The sequence below is a fragment of the Chiloscyllium plagiosum genome, unplaced genomic scaffold, assembly GCF_037043375.1.
Source record: "Chiloscyllium plagiosum isolate Xiang-an unplaced genomic scaffold, Cpla_swu_hap1 HiC_scaffold_5, whole genome shotgun sequence".
Classification (NCBI taxonomy): Eukaryota; Metazoa; Chordata; class Chondrichthyes; order Orectolobiformes; family Hemiscylliidae; genus Chiloscyllium; species Chiloscyllium plagiosum.
Window position 1 is genome coordinate 71,583,467 of NW_028270143.1, and position 18,715 is coordinate 71,602,181.

At 38.9% G+C, this 18,715-nt stretch overlaps 1 protein-coding gene across 1 annotated transcript in view; it reads left to right on the top strand.

Annotated features, from left to right (window-relative positions):
- Nucleotides 1–18,509, top strand: part of LOC122549941 (ras-related protein Rab-5A) — a 40,241-nt gene extending 21,732 nt beyond the window's left edge. The window contains exons 3-6 of the mRNA XM_043690213.2: nucleotides 4,987–5,138; nucleotides 9,983–10,105; nucleotides 15,700–15,793; nucleotides 17,166–18,509. Of these exons, the coding sequence (XP_043546148.1) occupies nucleotides 4,987–5,138; nucleotides 9,983–10,105; nucleotides 15,700–15,793; nucleotides 17,166–17,281 (485 nt within the window). The 3' untranslated portion in view covers nucleotides 17,282–18,509. The remainder of the gene's footprint in view (nucleotides 1–4,986; nucleotides 5,139–9,982; nucleotides 10,106–15,699; nucleotides 15,794–17,165) is intronic.
- Nucleotides 18,510–18,715: the final 206 nt, after the last annotated feature.

An 18,715-nucleotide genomic window follows, 5' to 3' on the forward strand; every position in this document is an offset into this window, starting at 1 on the left:
ATCCATGGCAGAATCTCTTGACCCTTAACAAACAACATTCTCTGGTTGAAGGACAGCCAACAACTATGATTAAAATAGGCTGGTGGAGATGCTGTGTGGGGGTGTGTGTATACATATATGAAAAGGATTAAAAGGTTTGTTTTTTTTTAAAAAATAAACAAAACTGACGATCGTCTAATAGTGGTTTTCAATGTAGTTTGAAGCCATCAGTATGAAATGGTCACCAAAAAAAATAGTGTAGAGAATCCAGAAGACCAACGTCTTTACCCAAAGAATAATGAGAACTTGCAAACAAGGAGTGGTTAAGCTATTAACATACATGCATTTTAAAGGAAGCTGGACAGGTCTTTGAGGGAGGAGAGAATTAATAGTCAGTGGTAAGTTTAGATGAGGAAGATAAGTAGTATGTGAAATATAAGTACCACTGTAGACTTGTTGAACCAGATGGCCTATTTCTGTTCTGAGTGCTCACAAGTATTGATATAATTGTGGGAAGTGGTTTTAAAAACACCATGCATGTACCTGGATGCTGTGAAACGGCAAACGTTTAGTTATAATTGCAATCTGTCAATGATTATTGATAACACATGTGGGACATTGGCACCAATAATGGGGCTGTAGGCAGGACTTTAAACTAAATGGGGAGGGGTGGGTGGAGGGAGTGGAGTGGAAGAGGTTATCAGGAGAGGTTATTAAACTGTCAGCACAGACACAAATAGGACCATGTGTTTGGAAAGGGTTAGCAATCAAACTTCAAGCTCACTGGACAAACTAATGACAGAGAAGAGTGGTTAATACAGGACTGAAGGTGTTCTATCTGAATGTACAAAGTATAAGGAATAAGGTAAATAAGCTTGTGGCGCAGATCAAAATTGGCAGATATGACGTGCGCATTGTGGAGACGTGGCTGCAAGGGGATCAGGATTGGGAGCTGAATATTCAAGGATATGCATCCGATTGAAATATTAGGCAGATAGGGCGAGGTTGCCTTCTTATTAAGAAATGAAATCAATCATAAGAAACAAAATGGGTTAGATAGTGTAGAATCTGTGTGGGTAGAATTGAGGAACTGTGAAGGTTCAACAAAAATCCATAGTTGGAGTTATGTACAGGCCTCCAAACAGTATTCAGGAGCTGAGATGCGAGGTACACCAGGAGATAGAAAAGATGTATAGGAAAGGCAAACTTACAATACTCATGAGGGATTTCAGTATGCAGGTAGACTGGGAAAATCAAGTTGCTAGTGGATTGCAAGAAAATGAATTTGTGGAATGTCTGCGAGATGGCTGTTTGGAACAGCTTGTGGTGGAGTCCACTAGGGAACAGGCAATACTGATTTAGTCTTGTGCAATGAGACAGACTTGATAAGAGAGCTTAAGGTTTAGGAACCCTTATGAGGCAGTGAACATAATATGATTGAATTTACTCTGCAGATTGAAAGGGAGAAGATAGAATCCGATATAACGGTATAAAGGCAACTACAGAGGCATGAGGGAGGAGCTGAGTAGAATTGACTAGGAGAGAGTCTAGCAAGAAAGACAGTGGAACAATATTGGCAGGAGTTTCTGGTTGTAATTCAGGAGACACAGCAGAGATTCATCCTGAGGAAAAAGAAGCAGGGTAAAGGGAGGATGAGGCAACCATGACTGACTAGGGAAGTCAGGGAAAGCATAAAAGAAAAAGAAAAAGCATATAATGTGGCAGAAGGTGGTGGGAAACCAGAGGTTGGGAAGCTTAAAAAGACCAACAGAGGGCAACCAAAAAAAGGAGGGAGAAGGTTAAATATGAGGGTAAGCTAGCCAGTAATACAAAGGAAGACTGTAAGAGTTTCTTTATGTAAAGGGCAAAAGAGGACATTGAGCTGCTGGAAATTGATGCTGGAGAGATAGTGGGAAAGAATGAAATAGCTGAGGAACTGAATAATTACTTCGCATCAGTCTTCACAGTGGAAGACATGGGTAATATCCTAAACATTGAAGAGAGTGAGGGGTCAGAGCTGAGTATGGTGCCTATTATCAAGGAGAAGGTGCTAGAAAAACTGAATGGCCTGAAGGTGGATAGATCACCTTGACCAGATGTACTACACCCCAGAGTTCTAAGAGAGATAGTGGAGGTGTTCATGGTGATCTTTCAGAAATCGCTAAAATCAGGGAGGTTCCCTGATTTTACTAACATGACAGCCCTTTTAAAAAGGGAGTAAGGCAAAAGATGGAAATGTACAGACCAATTAGCCTAACCTTGATCGTGGGTATGATTTTGGAATCCATTGTGAAGGATGAGATTTCTGAAAACTTGGAAATATATGGTAAATAGGGCAAAGTCAGCATGGTTTCATCAAGTGGAAGTCATGCCTGACAAATCGCTAGAATGGGGTATCTGGTCGGCATGGACAGGTTGGACCGAAGGGTCTGTTTCCATGCTGTTCATCTCTATGACTAAGTAACGAGCAGTTTAGAAAAAGGAGAGCCAATGGATGTTATCTATCTGGACTTCAAGAAGACCTTTGACAAGGTGCCGCACAGGAAGCTACTGAGTAAGATAAGGGCCCGTGGTGTTAGAGGCAAGGTGCTAGCATGCATAGAAGCTTGGCTGTCTGGCAGAAAGCAGATAGTGTGGATAAAAAAGTCTTCTTCAGAATGGAAGCCAAGTGGGGTTAGGGCAACAATTTTTCGCTTCATACGTTAACAATCTAGTTGAAAGAACTGAGGGCATTCTGGCTAAGTTTGCAGACGATACAAGATAGGTAGAGGGACAGGTAGCATTGAGGAGGCAGGGAGGCTGCAGAAGGTTTTGGATAGGTTAGGAGAGTGGGCAAACAAGTGTCAGATGGAGTACAATGTGGGAAAGTGTGAGCTCATGCACTTTGGTAAGAAGAATAGAAGCATGGACTATTTTCTACATGGGAAGAAAGTTCAGAATTCTGAGATGCAAAGGAACTTGGGAGTTTTCTTCCAGGGTTCTGTCAAGGTAAATTTGCAGGTTGAGTCAGTAGTTCAGAAGACAAATGCAGTAATGGCACTTATTTTGAGAGGACTTGAATATAAAAGCCGGGATGTACTTCTGAGGCTCTGGTCAGACCACATTTGAAATATTGTGCACAGTTTTGGGCCCCATATATATGGAAGTATGTGCTGGTCCTGGAACGTGTTCAGAGGAGGTTTACAAGAATTGTCCCAAGAGTGAAAAGCTTGACATATGAGGAACTTTTGAGGACTCTGGATTTGATGGAGTTTATGAGGGCGAGGGGGGGAATCTAATTGCAAGTTAGAGTACTGAACAGCCTGGACAGAGTGGTAGGAGAGACTAGGACCCGAGGACAAGGCCTTAGAGTAAAGGGAAGACCTTTAAGGACAGAGATAAGGAGAAACGTCAGCCAGGGAGTGGTGAATCTATGGAATTCATTGTCACAGAAGGCTGTGGAGGCCACATCATTGAGTATATTTAAGACTGAGATAGATAGGTTCTTGATTATCAAGGGGATCAAAGGTTATGGGGAGAAAGCGAGAGAATGGAGTTGAGAAGCTTATCAGCCATAATTGAATGCAGACTCAATGGGCTGAATGGCCTGATTTCTGCTCCCATGAGTCTTATTGATAAAATTCCAGTTTTCTTTGACTCACTCACTGTCAGCAATGCCATGCAATTGATGTTATCTTCATTTTAAAAGTTACAAGTCTTTATTTTCATCTGAAGACTTTACCTCAGTCTAAACATTTAGAAATTAATATCTTCCGCGACTGAGTAGAATATTTTACTAGCAGCTTTTGAATCTTTGTAAATGATTGCTAAGGTCTGCTTTATAATGGTTACAATGCTAACCAAATAAAGCAATTGTTTTCTGCTGATGCCACTGAAGAGGTAAAAGTAATTAAATACATTTTGCATACCCAGTTAATGTGCTACACTAACTATTTTGTAATGTACTATAAGTTTTTTGAGTTCTTAGTTTTTAGGATTAGTATTTTTTGGGGGGATGGTGAACATTGGGTAAACAGGGTAGTGCAACTTTGGTATTCTTTGACTAATATTTTAAAATGTTACCTACGTAATATGTGTCCTTATCAGAAACTCCTGTAATATACCGAGATCATGCGTCTGATAGCTACCCACCATGGTCCAAATATCTAGGTGCTAAACTCTAAGTAGGACAAAAGATTTGTAGTATTTGTTTGTTTGAACATGCATTTTGTAGTTTATTTAAATGTTTATGGTTCTGCTAGCTATCTGTTTATAGACTACCACTTAAACTGCAAAGGGATAAGCACAATTATTTCAATTTTATTTTTGTTTAAAATTTAAAAAAAAAACATCTCAGTACAGTATCTGAGATTTGTAATGTATAATTTTAGATATGTTGTGTAACTAAAAACTGTTGCATAAAGCTGTTCTAGTACAGCTCAACCACTTGCATCTACCCAATATGTCCTGTGCACAAAAAACAATGGAAATGGAATCTGCTCAGTTATCACCCTATCACTCTTCTCTCAGTCAAAGTGTGATTTTTAACTCAAAGTGTTAGAAGGATACGTTGACAGTGCTATCAAGCAGCATCTGCCAAGAAATAAGCTGCTTAACTGATCATTCTGGGTTACATCAGAGCAGCCCTTGGACCAAACATGGACCAAAGAGCTGACCTCCCAGAGGGCAGTATTTCACAGAGCACAACATTGAGTTTTAATGTTTTAAACCTGCCACCCTTTAGCCTCAAACTATGATCTCTCGTTCTAAATTGCCCCACAAGGGGAAATATTGGTGTTTCATCAGATTAATCAGTCTTCCTCAGCATCTTATATATCTTACTTAGATCTCCTGCCATTCTTCTAATATGTGGGTCCAAACTGCCCAAAATCTCTTCATAAGATGAACCTTTCATCTCTGAAGTTAATCAAATGAACCTTCTCTGAATTATTTGCATGTTCACTTAAAAATATTCAAACTTTTAGCTACATAAAAATGTTGACCCGCTAACACATTATTTTGTTTTAGCTGCTTTCCTAACTCAGACTGTATGCTTGGATGACACGACTGTGAAGTTTGAAATATGGGATACAGCAGGGCAAGAAAGATATCACAGCTTGGCCCCAATGTACTATCGAGGAGCACAGGCTGCCATAGTGGTATATGATATTACAAATGATGTAAGTAGAATTATACAATAACTTTATACAGCTACATTATTAATTCTATAAGTATTACAAAGTTGAATTGTTTCCAGTAAATGTACAAAATTTAAACAATTTCATTTCACCTGAAGGCACCAGTGTGCGCAGTGCATTTTGATTAACTAATACAGCTTTCTGTCGGTTGGATGAAGATATTAAAATGTTAATGATTCTTCATCTGTAATAAGGACCAAATTTAGGAAAAGGTTTTTGTTGAACTGTCTGTTAGCACTATCTATTAGGAGAGATTTTTAATTCATGGACGTAGCAGGTTTGGTTTTGATTTGAAAGGATTTTCCATTTAAGTCATTTGAGAATTTCTTTTCTTGACAGCTGTGACCCTTTTGAACTGTCTTACCAGAAAGCAGTTGAGGCAAAATCATTGAATATTTTTAATGCAGAGTTAGTTGGATTTTTGTCCAATAAAATAATCAAAAACTAATAGAGAAGGTGGAGTTGAAACCACAATGTGAACTGCAATGATCTTGTTGAATAGTAGCAGAACAGGCTTGAGGAGCTGAATAGTCACCTGCTCCTTGTTTAGGCATACGTCCACTATTCCTGACTTTTCTTCTCCTTTTACTTTTATTTAAATTTTAATCTTATGATTTCAGTTCATTTTGTTAGTTTCATTTCCTCTTTCTATTCATACTCCATCACTGGTTTATTCAAGATTGTATTAGCGGAATTAATGTTTGAATATTAAGATATATTTTTTTGCTGAGGTAACTAAATGTGTTGGAAATCTTTGCAGTTGGCTGTCAACCTTAAATTATTAAAGTTAGCAGATGCCTAATGATTTAAATAGGTTATTCTATAAAAATGTGCAGATGTGAGAAATATGCTTCCTACATCCCCAAAGCTTCATGAGTCTTGATGGATGTTTGCTTTGAATCTTGAGGTATTGAGAATCTAACTTGACAATTTTACTGTTTGTCTAATCTGGTATTTTTGAGCATCCACGTAAGCAATTTTTGGTGTTTCGGAAATATTGCAAGTATAAATGTGCATTCGCATGTTCGAAACAACTTTCCTGTATCTGAATTGCTTATTTGTTCATGGAATGTGAGCATTACTGGTTACGCCAGCATTTATTCCCCTGTCCTTGAGAAGGTGTTGGTAAGCTGCCACCTTGAACTGTTGCAGTCCATGCAGTATGGGTCTACACGCAGTGATGTTAGAGTGTTCCAGGATTTTGACCAGCCCCAATGAAGAAATGTGATATATTTCCAAGTCAAGATGATGTATGACTTGGAGGGGAACTTGCAGGTAGGTCATAGTATTCTCATGTATTCTTCTAGAGGCAGAGGTCGCAGATTTGGAATGTTGCACTTTGCCTTGGATTGTTGAAGTTTTTTCTCTTCTGACTGAGGTTTATTTTGGATTCCTATCTGATTCATTTGATTTAGCAGTTGTATGGCATATGCAGATAATAACTTTGAACATTGTGTAGAAAAGCTCCACATGATTAAAGTCATTGGATAATTGTGATGAGCTTATTTCTTCCATCCAGACATTCAATGTTACCTTTTGCGTCCAATAGACCATCTGCAAATGCATTTATTTTAAATATTTTGGATAACATTCCTGATAGCAGTCCTAATTTTTTTTTCTTTTGCCAATTCTAAATTGTGATCCCTGGTTCTATGTTTGCAATGTAGTACAAAGTAATTTTGAATTGTGTTTTTTGTAAAGCATTTGTTTCATTCATCTTTCAAGGTTGAAATGACCACATTTTCCTAGCCTTCCTTACTTAGGTCTCTTAACATTAAGAGTTGGCATCATGGTTTTTTTCTTGGGCTGGACCTTCTGTGTCTCCCTTGTCTTTTGATGACTAGAGCTACTTACACTACTGAAGGTGTGTTCTGGCCATCTGAGTTTTGATTTTGATTTCTGACTTATGCTGTACTATCAAATTACCAACACATCGTTTTATCATTGATCTACAGACTTTGATGTATTTGAATTCCAAGTCTGCTAAGACTCCTTAATTTCTCTTTCACGCTTCTATTTCATCACTGTCGTGGCATGCATACCATGTGCATTTTCCCCTATGTTACAATCTTGGGATTCATAAGAGGTAGAGAGTGCAGAAGCAGTTCAGTAATGCTGAACATGTATATCATTTTGGTTAGGCCACTAAAAGCACATTAAGTCCATTTCTGGTAGGGTCCTCCACAGGGTTTGGAGTTGATTTTTCAAGCATGATTCCAGAGATGAGGACTTGCATCGATAAAGTAAGGTTGGAGAAACTGATTTTTTTTAAAGATCATTTTAGTCCATGAGTGATGATGGCCTGAAACTTGGAGCCTAGGAGAGTGATGGAACATTCCAAAAGGAAGCTTAACTTGCAATCTACAGGAATAGAGAGGGAATAGCATTTATTAGATTCCTCTATAATGTGGAGGTGTTTGGATGTGTTGGGCTGGAGTGGGCAAGGTCAGAAATCACACAGCATCAGGTTATAGTCCAACAGGTTTATTTGACATCACAAGCTTTCGGAGCGATGTTGCTTCATCGGGTGATTCTTCACCTGATGAAGGAGCATCACTCTGAAAGCTTATCTGCTACCTCCTTCTACATTGCTCCACATGAGAGAACTTCCTCTCTGTCTTTATTAATCCCTTTAGCAACTTGCGTACCTCAATTAGATCTCCTCTGACCAGAGAATACAGGCCTAAACTGTTCAATCTTTTTACGCAAAACAAACTCTCCATCTCTGGAATTGATCTAGTGAACCTCCTCTGAACTGCCCCCAAAACAACTACATTCCTCAAGGGGGCCAAAATAGTACACTAAGCACCAATGCTGTCTCACTTTGCAGCAACATTTCCCTACTTTTATACTTTCTTTAACAATAAATGCCAAAATTCCATTTGTCATCTTTATTACCTGCTGTCAAATCTTTTATCTGTAGAATTATTGTTTAGCTCATTCAGTCTGAGAGTTCACTTCACTTCTATCAGATGCAAACACTAGACTGATCCATTTATTCTTAGAAAATAGGTAATTGAATCAGTTTGCCTCTGCCTCATAATTAAGGTTTACATTAAATTTAAAATTAATCTGTATTTCAGACATTTAGCTACATGTTGCTCGGTCATCAACAACATCTTTTTTAAAAAAAGAGAGAATTTGGTACATAGCTCAAATTGTATAGTTTTAATGCTTTTACAGAATATGGAATGCCTAAAGTTTGAAATTTAGTCTGTTACTACCAATGCTATTCTTTAGAGCTACCCTGTTGACCATCTGTCAGTCTCCAAAATTGATGATCATTGTGACGATTCTGTAACACATCATAATCAAATAAGATTCTTTGATATCTGTTCCGTGAAGAGCAATTGTTCAGATTTCCTTTTAGACTTTTATGGCTGAATTGGACCTACCAGAAAATGCAGGTGGACAGTTGTATATAACAAACTGGCACAATTTGTCTTGAATTACATATAATTCATTGACTGCTGTACCCACCACCCTTCACAAGTGGATTGTCCCAACATCTTGGAGAAATCACTGTATTAGATCGTCTCTTTGTGGCGCTTAATTTGTGAAATCTCTCAAATGAAACTCGGTAAAATATATTTACTGGCTGTTACTAAGCACTGAGACACAAGGTTCCTGGAAAAGTTGGACTTTCAGCTGACATTTGGCTGCACAGTAGGATTTATTTTTACTTTGTTGATTCAAAGCTCAGGAGTTTAAAATATTTGATTCTGGCGTAGATTGTCATTTGACTGTATTTGACATTTGGAGCTTTGTGAGCTATATTATGCATTTGTGTTATCTGACAGGCACACCACTGTCTAGCAAAGTTGAAGCATGGCATTCCTTTTCTGAAATGGGTCCTGTCAAATAATCCTAGGGATTTTTTGATACAACTGCCTTATTTTGTTTCTGACAATGTTTCACAGCGCAGTGTCATAGAGTGAGAGATATACAGCACGGAAGCAGACTCTTGGTCCAACTTGTCCATGCTGACCAAGTATCCTAAATTAATCTAGATCCATTTGCCAGCATTTAGCCTATATCCCTCTAAACCCTTACAATTCATATACCCATCCAGATACCTTTTTATAATATTGTAATCATACCAGCCTCCACCGTTTCCTCTGGCAGCTCATTCCATACACATACCACTCTTTGTATGCAAACATTGCCCCTTAGGCACTTTTTAAATCTTTCCACCCTCACCTTAAATCTATGCTGTTTAGTTTTCAACTCCCCCACTTGGCAGAAAAGACCTTGTCTATTTACCCTATCCATGCCCATCATTTTATAAACCTTAAAGATCACGATCAGCCTCTGACACACTAGGGAAAATAGCCCTAGTTTATTCAGCCTCTCAGTAGAGCTCAAAACCTCCAACCCTGGCAACATCCTTGTAAGTCTTTTCTGAACCCTTTAGAGTTTTGCAACATCCTTCCTGTAGCAGGGAGACCAGAATTGCATGCAGTATTCCAATAGTGGCCTTAACAATGTCCTGTACAGCTGCAGCATGACCTCCCAACTCCTGTACTCCATGCATTGTCCAATAAAGGAAGCATACCAAACATCTTCACTATCCTATCTACCTGTGACTCCACTTTGAAGGAGCTATGAACCTGCACTCCAAGATCTCTTATTCAACAACTCTCCCCAAGACCTTATCATTAAGTATATAAGTCCTGCCCTGATTTGCCTTTCCAAAATGCAGCACCTCACATTTATCTTGATTAAACTCCATCTGCTAGTGAAGTGTGTTTTATAGCTGGCCACCTCTGAGCGTATTTTTGAAAGGTATTTTATGTTCATTATTTCCCATGTCAATTTCTTTGCAGGACACTTTTGTACGTGCCAAGAATTGGGTTAAGGAACTTCAGAGGCAAGCAAGTCCTAACATTGTAATAGCTTTAGCAGGAAACAAGGCTGATCTTGCTAACAAGAGAGCAGTAGAGTTCCAGGTTTGTATATGAAAGAAATTGAACAGTCTCTGCAAAAAGCTGCAAAAAATGTTTTCAAAACCTTTTGAATTTGCTTTGGAGAGTATAAGTAAAATACTAAGCAAAATACACCTATCACACTTGTGACGAACTGCTAATCTCATTGATCCTATGAAATGTAAAGTGGAATATTTAGCAACCTCTTCAAAAATCCTATTCCTTGCCAGAATATTTATTTATAAGTTTGAGTCTACCATTGGCCAGGACAAGGCATCTGGCTCAATTAGGAGAAAGTGAGGACTGCAGATGCTGGAGATCAGAGCTGAAAAATGTATTGCTGGAAAAGCGCAGCGGGTCAGGCACCATCCAAGGAGCAGGAGAAGAAGGGCTTATGCCCAAAACATCGATTCTCCTGCTCCTTGGATGCTGCCTGACCTGCTGCGCTTTTCCGCAACACATTTTTCAAATCTGGTTCAATTACCCTAGTTGTTCTTGTAAGCAATCTAACTATTTTAGCTTAATGGAAATTGATTCTCATTGCCCAACAGCTACTTGTGATCTAAACCAGATACAGAACAACCTTGGTTATCCAAACAAGATCTTAAGGTCCCGTAAAAACATTATATCAAAGAGGTGACACTGACACTGGTGGTATGAAGCACAAGACTGAGTCGATACCATTAAGTTGATGCATCTTTGTCAAATGTTTTTGCTGACAAAAACAAAGAAACACCAGCATCTTAAACAATTGCAACTGGGTGTTTTCTTCGAAAACTAATAACCAACCTCCACCTCAATGAATTTTATTCAGTGATTTTATTTGTAAATATCATGATATTTTTAGCAATATCCAGTTTTTACATATTTTATCGATTGAATGAAATAAAAACTCTGTAAACATGCTTTTCATGTAATTATGTTCAATATGGCTTTGTTTACGATCAGATCCCAAACAAAATACTCCCCACCCGTCTCAGACAGATAGTCGAGATTGTTCTGTAATTACTTTATCTCTCTCAAAATGAGCTAATATACTTTTTAAAATTCTTTTTGGAATGTGGGCAGCCTGGGCTAAGTAGTCATTTATTGCCCACCCCTAAGCACCTTGAGCAGGTGATGTGCTGTTGTTTTGCATTGCTGCAGTCCTTGGAAGGCAGGTGCACCCAAGGTCCTGTTAGAATGGGAGTTCAGGATTTTGACCCAATGACAATGAAATAAGGCAATTCACTTCCAAGTCAGGATGATATGTGGCTTGGAGGGAAACTTGGATATGATGCTGCTCCAAAATATCTGCTTCTCTTGACCTTCTCAGTGATAGAGATTACGGGTTTGGAAAGTGCCAAGTTTCTGCATTTTGTTTAGTGTATGTTACACATGGCTGCCACTGTGTCAGTGGTGAAGGGAGTGAATGTTTAATGGTGGATGGGGTGTCTGTTCAGCAAGATGCTTTGTCCTCGATGGTGTCAAGCTTGTATTGTTGGAGCTGCAGCATCCAGGCAAGTGGTGAGAATTCCATTGCCCTGCTGATTTTGGAAATGTTGGACAGGCATTTGGGGGTTACTTCCCACTGTCTAGCCTCTGACCTGCTCTTGGTAGGCACAATATTTATATGATTGGTGCAATTATGTTTCTGGGAGAAAGTGAGGATTGCAGGTGCTGGAAATCAGAGTCAAAAAGTGTAGAATGTCCTGATGAAGAGCTTATACTCGAAGCATCGACTGTCCTGCTCCTGGGATGCTGCCTGACTCTGTGTTTTTCCAGCGCCACACTTCTTGACAGTTATGTTTCTGTCTGATAAAAATGACTCGATTCAACAATGAAAATGCTATTGATGGTTGGATTCGCTTGTTGAAGATTGTTTGCTATTCTTGTGACAAATAATATTCATGTCACATTTCAGTCTAATCTTGACACTGTTTGGATCCTGCTGCATTTGTCCACGAGGCTTGATAATTAATTATTTGGCTATTTCATATCAAACATGAAACTAGCTGATCTTTTTCTGTCCTGATGAGCCATTTTGCAACTAGTCAACAAGATGCCAATACTAGATTAGAGTGGTGGTGGAAAAGCACAGCAGGTCAGACAGCATCTGAGAAGCAGGAAAATTGACGTTACTGATGAATTTCTGATGAAGGGCTTTTGCCCGAAACGTTGATTTTCCTGCTCCTCGGATGCTGTCTGACCTGCTATGCTTTTCCAGCACCACTTTAATCTAGACTCTGATCTCCAGCATCTGCAGTCTTCACTTTCGCCAAGATGCCAATACTCCCCACCCATTGGCTACCACATAATTTTCTTGGAAATTTCTCTAATGCCCTTCAAGAAGTGATGAAGTATTTGAGATGATTATCTTTGCCTTTGAACAGTCAGGGCTTTTCATGACTTTAACCAAGGGAATGTTTCCCCAATTCTGAATAACCTGAGTTTTACTTGGTCCTACATTCAAGTCATTCTTTCATAATTTCAGCCAGTCGACAACCTGTTTGTGGAAGTAAGACTTTTGTGTGCATGTTTGGATTGAGTCTGGAATAAGGTCTAAAGTTGAGTGATCTTTATGGAAGTTTATTTTTCTGTTCATGGGATTTGAGTGTCACTGGCTCGGCCAGAATGTATTGCCCAGAGGACAGTTAAGAGCTGTAGTTCTGGAGTCATGTATCCCTAAACGACATTAATGAACAAGTGGGTTTTTGTAACATTCAGCAGTGGATTTATGGTCACCAATAGCGTTAGGTCTTTGTAATTCAGATTTCAATTTAATTCAGATTTTGCCTTCACTCTGGTGGGGTTTGAACCCTTGTCCCCAGAACATTAACCTGGTGTTCTTGATTACTAACCCAGTGACATTGCCACTGTCTCCCCTGAAAGTCATTCTAAACATCAATGATCAGGTTATTGGGAAGTGCTTAATAGCACTGTTGTTCTTTCCACCTTTTTTTTTTATTGTTGGGGTAGGTTAATTGGCAAGTTAGCTGTGTTGCATTTGCCCTGTTTTGTGATTAGAAAATACTTCAATAGTTTTCTAAATTGGGAAATACTTATTTTGGCTGTGTTCATTTAGTCTATTGGCACTAATTTTCCAGGAGTGTTCCTCACCTTATTGGATCAGATTATAGACCCTCTAATAGTCAGAGGGAATATGAGAAATAAATTTGTACGGAGATCTCAGTTAACTGTAAGAATAATAGGGTGGGGATTTTAACTTTCCAAATATAGACTGGGACAATTATACTGTTAAGGGTTTACATGGAGAGAATTTTAAGTGTGTACAAGACAATTTTCTGATTCAGTATGTGCAATGTACCTATGACAGAAAATGCAAAACTTTACCTACACTTGGGAAATAAGGTCGGGCAGGTGACTGAGGTGTCAGTGGAGGAGCACTTTGGGGACAGCGACCATAATTCTGTTAGTTTTAAAGTAGTGATGGAGAAAGATGGACCAGATCTAAAAGTTGAAGTTCTAAATTGGAGGAAGGCCAATTTTGACGGTATTAGGCAAGAACTTTCAAAAGCTGATTGGGGGCAGATGTTCGCAGGTAAAGGAACGGCTGGAAAATGGGAAGCCTTAAGAAATGAGATAACAAGAGTCCAGAGATGGTATATTCCTGTTTGGGTGAACGGAAAGGCTGGTAGGTCTAGGGAATGCTGGATGACTAAAGAAATTGAGGGTTTGGTTAAGAAAAAGAAGGAAGCACAATGGGACACTGGTTAGCACTGGATCAATGGTGCTGGAAAAGCACAGCAATTCAGGCAGCATCGAGGAGCTTCAGCAAAATCGACGTTTCGGGCAAAAGCCCTTCATCAGGAATAAAGGCAGAGAGCCTGAAGCGTGGAGAGATAAGCTAGGGGAGGGTGGGGAGAGAGTAGCATAGAGTACAATGGGTGAGTGGGGGAGGAGATGAAGGTGATAGGTCAGGGAGGAGAGGGTGGAGTGGATAGGTGGAAAAGGAGCTAGGCAGGTCGGACAAGTCCGGACAAATCAAGGGGACTGGAAGTTTGAAACTAGGATGAGGTGGGTTTGTGCGGGGGAAATAGTGTCTGTCAAACTTAAGATTGAGTTTTTTGAAGAAGCAACAAAGAGAAATTGAGGGCAGAGCAGGAGACATGATCAATATGGACTTCAGTGAGGCGTTTCACAAGGTTCCCCATGAAGAGTGGTTAGCAAGGTTAGATCTCACTGAATACAGGGCGAAGTAGCCATTTGGATACAGAATTGGCACAAAGGTAGAAGACAGAGCGTGGTGGTGGAAGGTTGTTTTTCAGACTGGAGGCCTGAAGGATTGGTGGAGTGCCACAAGGATCGGTGCTGGGTCCACTACTTTTCATTATTTATATAAATGATTAGGATGTGAGCATAAGAGGTACAGTTAGTAAGTTTGCAGATGACACCAAAATTGGAGGCGTAGTGGGCAGTGAAGAGGGTTACCTCAGTTTACAACAGGATCTTGATCAGATGGGCCAATGGGCTGAGAAGTGGCAGATGGAGTTTAATTCAGGTAAATGCGAGGTGCTGCATTTTGGGAAAGCAAATCTTAGGACGTATATGCTTAATGGTAAGGTCCTAGGGAGTGTTGCTGAACAAAGAGACCTTGGAATGCAGGTTCATAGCTCCTTGAAAGTGGAGTCGCAGGTAGATTGGCGAGGTAAGGTAGTATTTGGTATGCTTTCCTTTATTGGTCAGTATTGAGTACAGCAGTTGGGAGGTCATGTTGCAGCTGTACAGGACATTGGTTAGAGATGTTGTGAAACTTGAAAAGGTTTAGAAAAGATTTATTAGCATGTTGCCAGGTTTGGAGGATTTGAGCTATCTGGAGAGATGGAATAGGCTGAGGCTGTTTTCCCTGGAGCATTGGAGGCTGAGGGGTGACCTTATAGAGGTTTATAAAATCATGAGGGGCATGGATAGGATAGACAAAGTCTCTTCCATGGGGTGGGGGAGTCCAGAACTAGAGGGCATAGGTTTAGGGTGCGATGGAAAAGATATAAAAGAGACCTAAGAGCAACATTTTCATGCAGAGTGTGATACGTGTATGGAATGAGCTGCCAAAGGAAGTAGTGGGGGCTAGTACAATTGGAACATTTAAAAGGCATCTGGATGGATATATGAAGAGGTAGGGTTTGGAGGGATATGGGCCAAGTGCTGGCAGGTGGGACGAGGTTGGGTGGGATATCTGGCTGGTATGGACTGTTGGACCGAAGGGTCTGTTTCCATGCTGTATATCTTTGTCTCGCTAGCACTTGCACCAATAAATCTCAAAATGAGCTGTTGCCTGGTAAAGAGGGAGAGAATACAAGGAAGCAGAAGCTGACTTTAGAAGGGTTAAATCAAAGCTTTGGTTAAGAGAATAGTTCTCATGAATTATATAAATGTTGAAAAACTTAAATGAATTCCTGTTTGACATTGCTGAATCTATTACGTATTCCTAATGTTCAACAGAGTGGCATTCTCCAAAGTGTATTTTACAGACCACACTACACAAAGAAATATTTGTTCCGTGACACAAAAACTGGATATGTTCCAATTGTGTCTTTTTGTAAAGGATTAAATAGTTGCTGTTGTCCTGTCCAGAAGCTCTAAGGGAACTACTTTCTAATTAATTGATTTGTTTATAGGAAGCACAGTCCTATGCAGACGACAACAGCTTACTATTCATGGAGACATCTGCAAAGACTTCAATGAATGTGAACGAAATATTTTTGGCAATAGGTAAGCTTGTTCATATCGGAAGGAACTTAATATAATTTGCAACCTGTTGCAATAAAATGCCATTAAAAATGGATTCTGCATTCAAGCAATTGGAATAAGAGCTGCTAATATTTCAGGAATACGTAAACTGTCATTTCATTCATTTTTTTATATAACTTGTCACTAATTCAGAAATAGTTAAATGTAAAATACTACAGTTAAGAGTAAATCTGTGGTCCTTTGTTGGCCAGACTACGTAAAATAACAGACTTCCTTTCCAGAAGGGCATGAATGAACCAAACAGTCAGCATGGCTATGTGGTTACCATTAGGCTAACTTCTATTAAATTTGGATTTCACCAGCTGCCACCAGAAAATGTTGGATACAATTAGCAGATCAGGATTCATCCAGAGAGAAAAATTAAAGGCCTGGATTTCCAGAAGCCTGATGGTCATAACTCCACGGTAGATGTGGATTGCGCATGGGGACCTTGCAGAGGTCCTATTGTATCCACTCATGAAGGAATTGCCTGAGAAATTAAAGATTCCTGTGGCCATTCCTCTGCGCTTGGAGCACTCTAAAAGCCTCCATTAAATAAGTGCAATCAGAATGTTGCAATGAAATGAATTAAATAATTATTCAGGATTAGTCAGGCCTCCTGAATCCTTACTAGGCACCCTACTGCAACGTACTTGGCATTTTACAGTAGCTGTCAAAGTGGCTGTCTCGACCTTTAAATATCAGGATCTGGCAACTGATTGCCATGCAGCACCCAGCACTAACAACCACCTCCCCACCCCCAACTCCAACCACCAGCTTTATAGTTCTGTCAAGAACAGACAACAGACTGTCAGAATGGAAGTACAACTCCACATTTCTGATGGAGCCCTGATCAAATCTACTCCCGGAAATGCAGAGCTCCCATATTTTGTAAAAACATGGGATAGTGTGGCAATCTGAAAGATTGCACTTCTTGGAAAATCTGACCCAAAACTAATGCAGATGTGAAAATCTTCAGCTACCATCCAAATGAGGACTGAGGTTATGATCTGAAATTGCACTCTTGTGGATTCTGGAATACTGAACTTAAACAATGAGGCTTTGTTTGACAAATTACGAAATACTTTGGAACAGAAAGAGATCAGTGAGAGATTCTGGTAGACAATGAAAATGTGACAGACTCTTCTGTGCTTCAGATGTTTATTAGTCCATCACCAAAACACCTAAATTAGGACTAGCTGAGAAAGAATGAAAAGTCAGTATTTCTGACTGGGTAGAAACGTGCTGCAAAAACAAAAGATTCTTTTGCACAGAAAAGCTGATACATACTCAGGTGTGAAAAACAATAGAAAGTGAACTGTCAGACATTAACCTTTTAATCTTATTGTTGCAGCAAAGAAATTGCCTAAGAATGAGCCACAGAGTACAGGACTAAACGGCGGAAGAAGCAGAGGAGTAGATCTTCATGAACCCACTCAACAGACTAAGAGCCAGTGCTGTAGTAACTAGGCTTGTTTCTAATGTAATTCCATTTCCAAGTATCCACCTCACTACTGCTTTGTAATGGAAGAACTGGTGATAACAAATGATCCTCAACAATTTCAAAATTTAAAGGGGAAAGCATATAGTTACATTTCTAATACAAGATTTCTGTCTTAAGAACTTAAAAATGTAATGTGTTCTTCTCTTCAGTTGGTAGATGCATGCATCGCTCAATATAAGCATAAACTTTGCCTTCTGTAGGGATGAACTAATGAAAAATGAAATCTTAAAACCTGCTTAAATTGGTTCAATTTAATGTAAGCTATTGAAATTTGTACCATTTAACTATCCAATTATTAACTAAGAGGTGACCTTTTGGTTAATCCTTAAGTGTTTACATTGGATGTACAGTACATAAAACCAATATCTAACTATTTATTGGAAATAACTTTATAATGTAAAATTTCCTTCAATCTGATCAGCAAATTATAATGGAATTGAACTTTATTTTAGCAGGTTGTTGTGTAAAAGCTATCCACTCTTGCACTAATATTTCTTGTGTATATTCCCTATCATTACTTTGCAATTTTACTGAGATCCATTTCTTGTAAATAAGGTATTAAGACTTGGTCTGCATTTACATAAATTTATCAGTCTGCTCTGCTAGGAATGCTGTACTGAAAAATCATTTAAATACAGAACTAATTGAAGTAGATCAGATTTGTTCTAGAAGGGTTATGAAAAACTTTATAATTATGATATAAATATGACATAGAGCACTCTACAATTGTATGTACTGTAAGTAATGACCATGTATTCCTTCAGTAATTTTTTCCAGCCAGCTCCCAAATGTGTGCTTTTTTTGGTTACAGGGTGTTTCTTTTTCCATTGTAATGCACAGTTTTTTGTAGTTACAGTTTGCAGTACTGTGGACATATCTTCTAAAAGGTGAATTATCTGAAATCAATAGCACAATATGTAAAGCATTTTGTCATTGCATCTAGCAAAAGGAGCAAGGGTAATGGCTTTGCATTTAACAATCGGTTAACTAATGAATTTTATTTTAAATGCGATAATCAAGACCATAGTCATAATCTGATGTAAACTCTTCCTCCTTTGGCTCAATCCATGTGAATGCAGTGTTTCAGAACTAAAATTAACATTTAAAGGTTTTTGTATTTATTCACCTATTAGAAATTGGACTGTCTCTAATCAATTTGTTAAAATATACATGTAAATAAATATATTCAAAATGTTGGTGTTAAATCATTTTGAGAAATGTATGACATGGGATGTTAAAGATGTGAAATCTGTCAATATCCAATATTCGTTTTCAGAGGTGATTATAACCTGAAAACAAAAGTTAATTCAGTTAGAACTGAGATTACTTCAGCTTAAAAATCTTGAAAAATAATGTTTCAATCTTTTTTAAATGGTTTGAAGTAAACTGAATTGCTATCC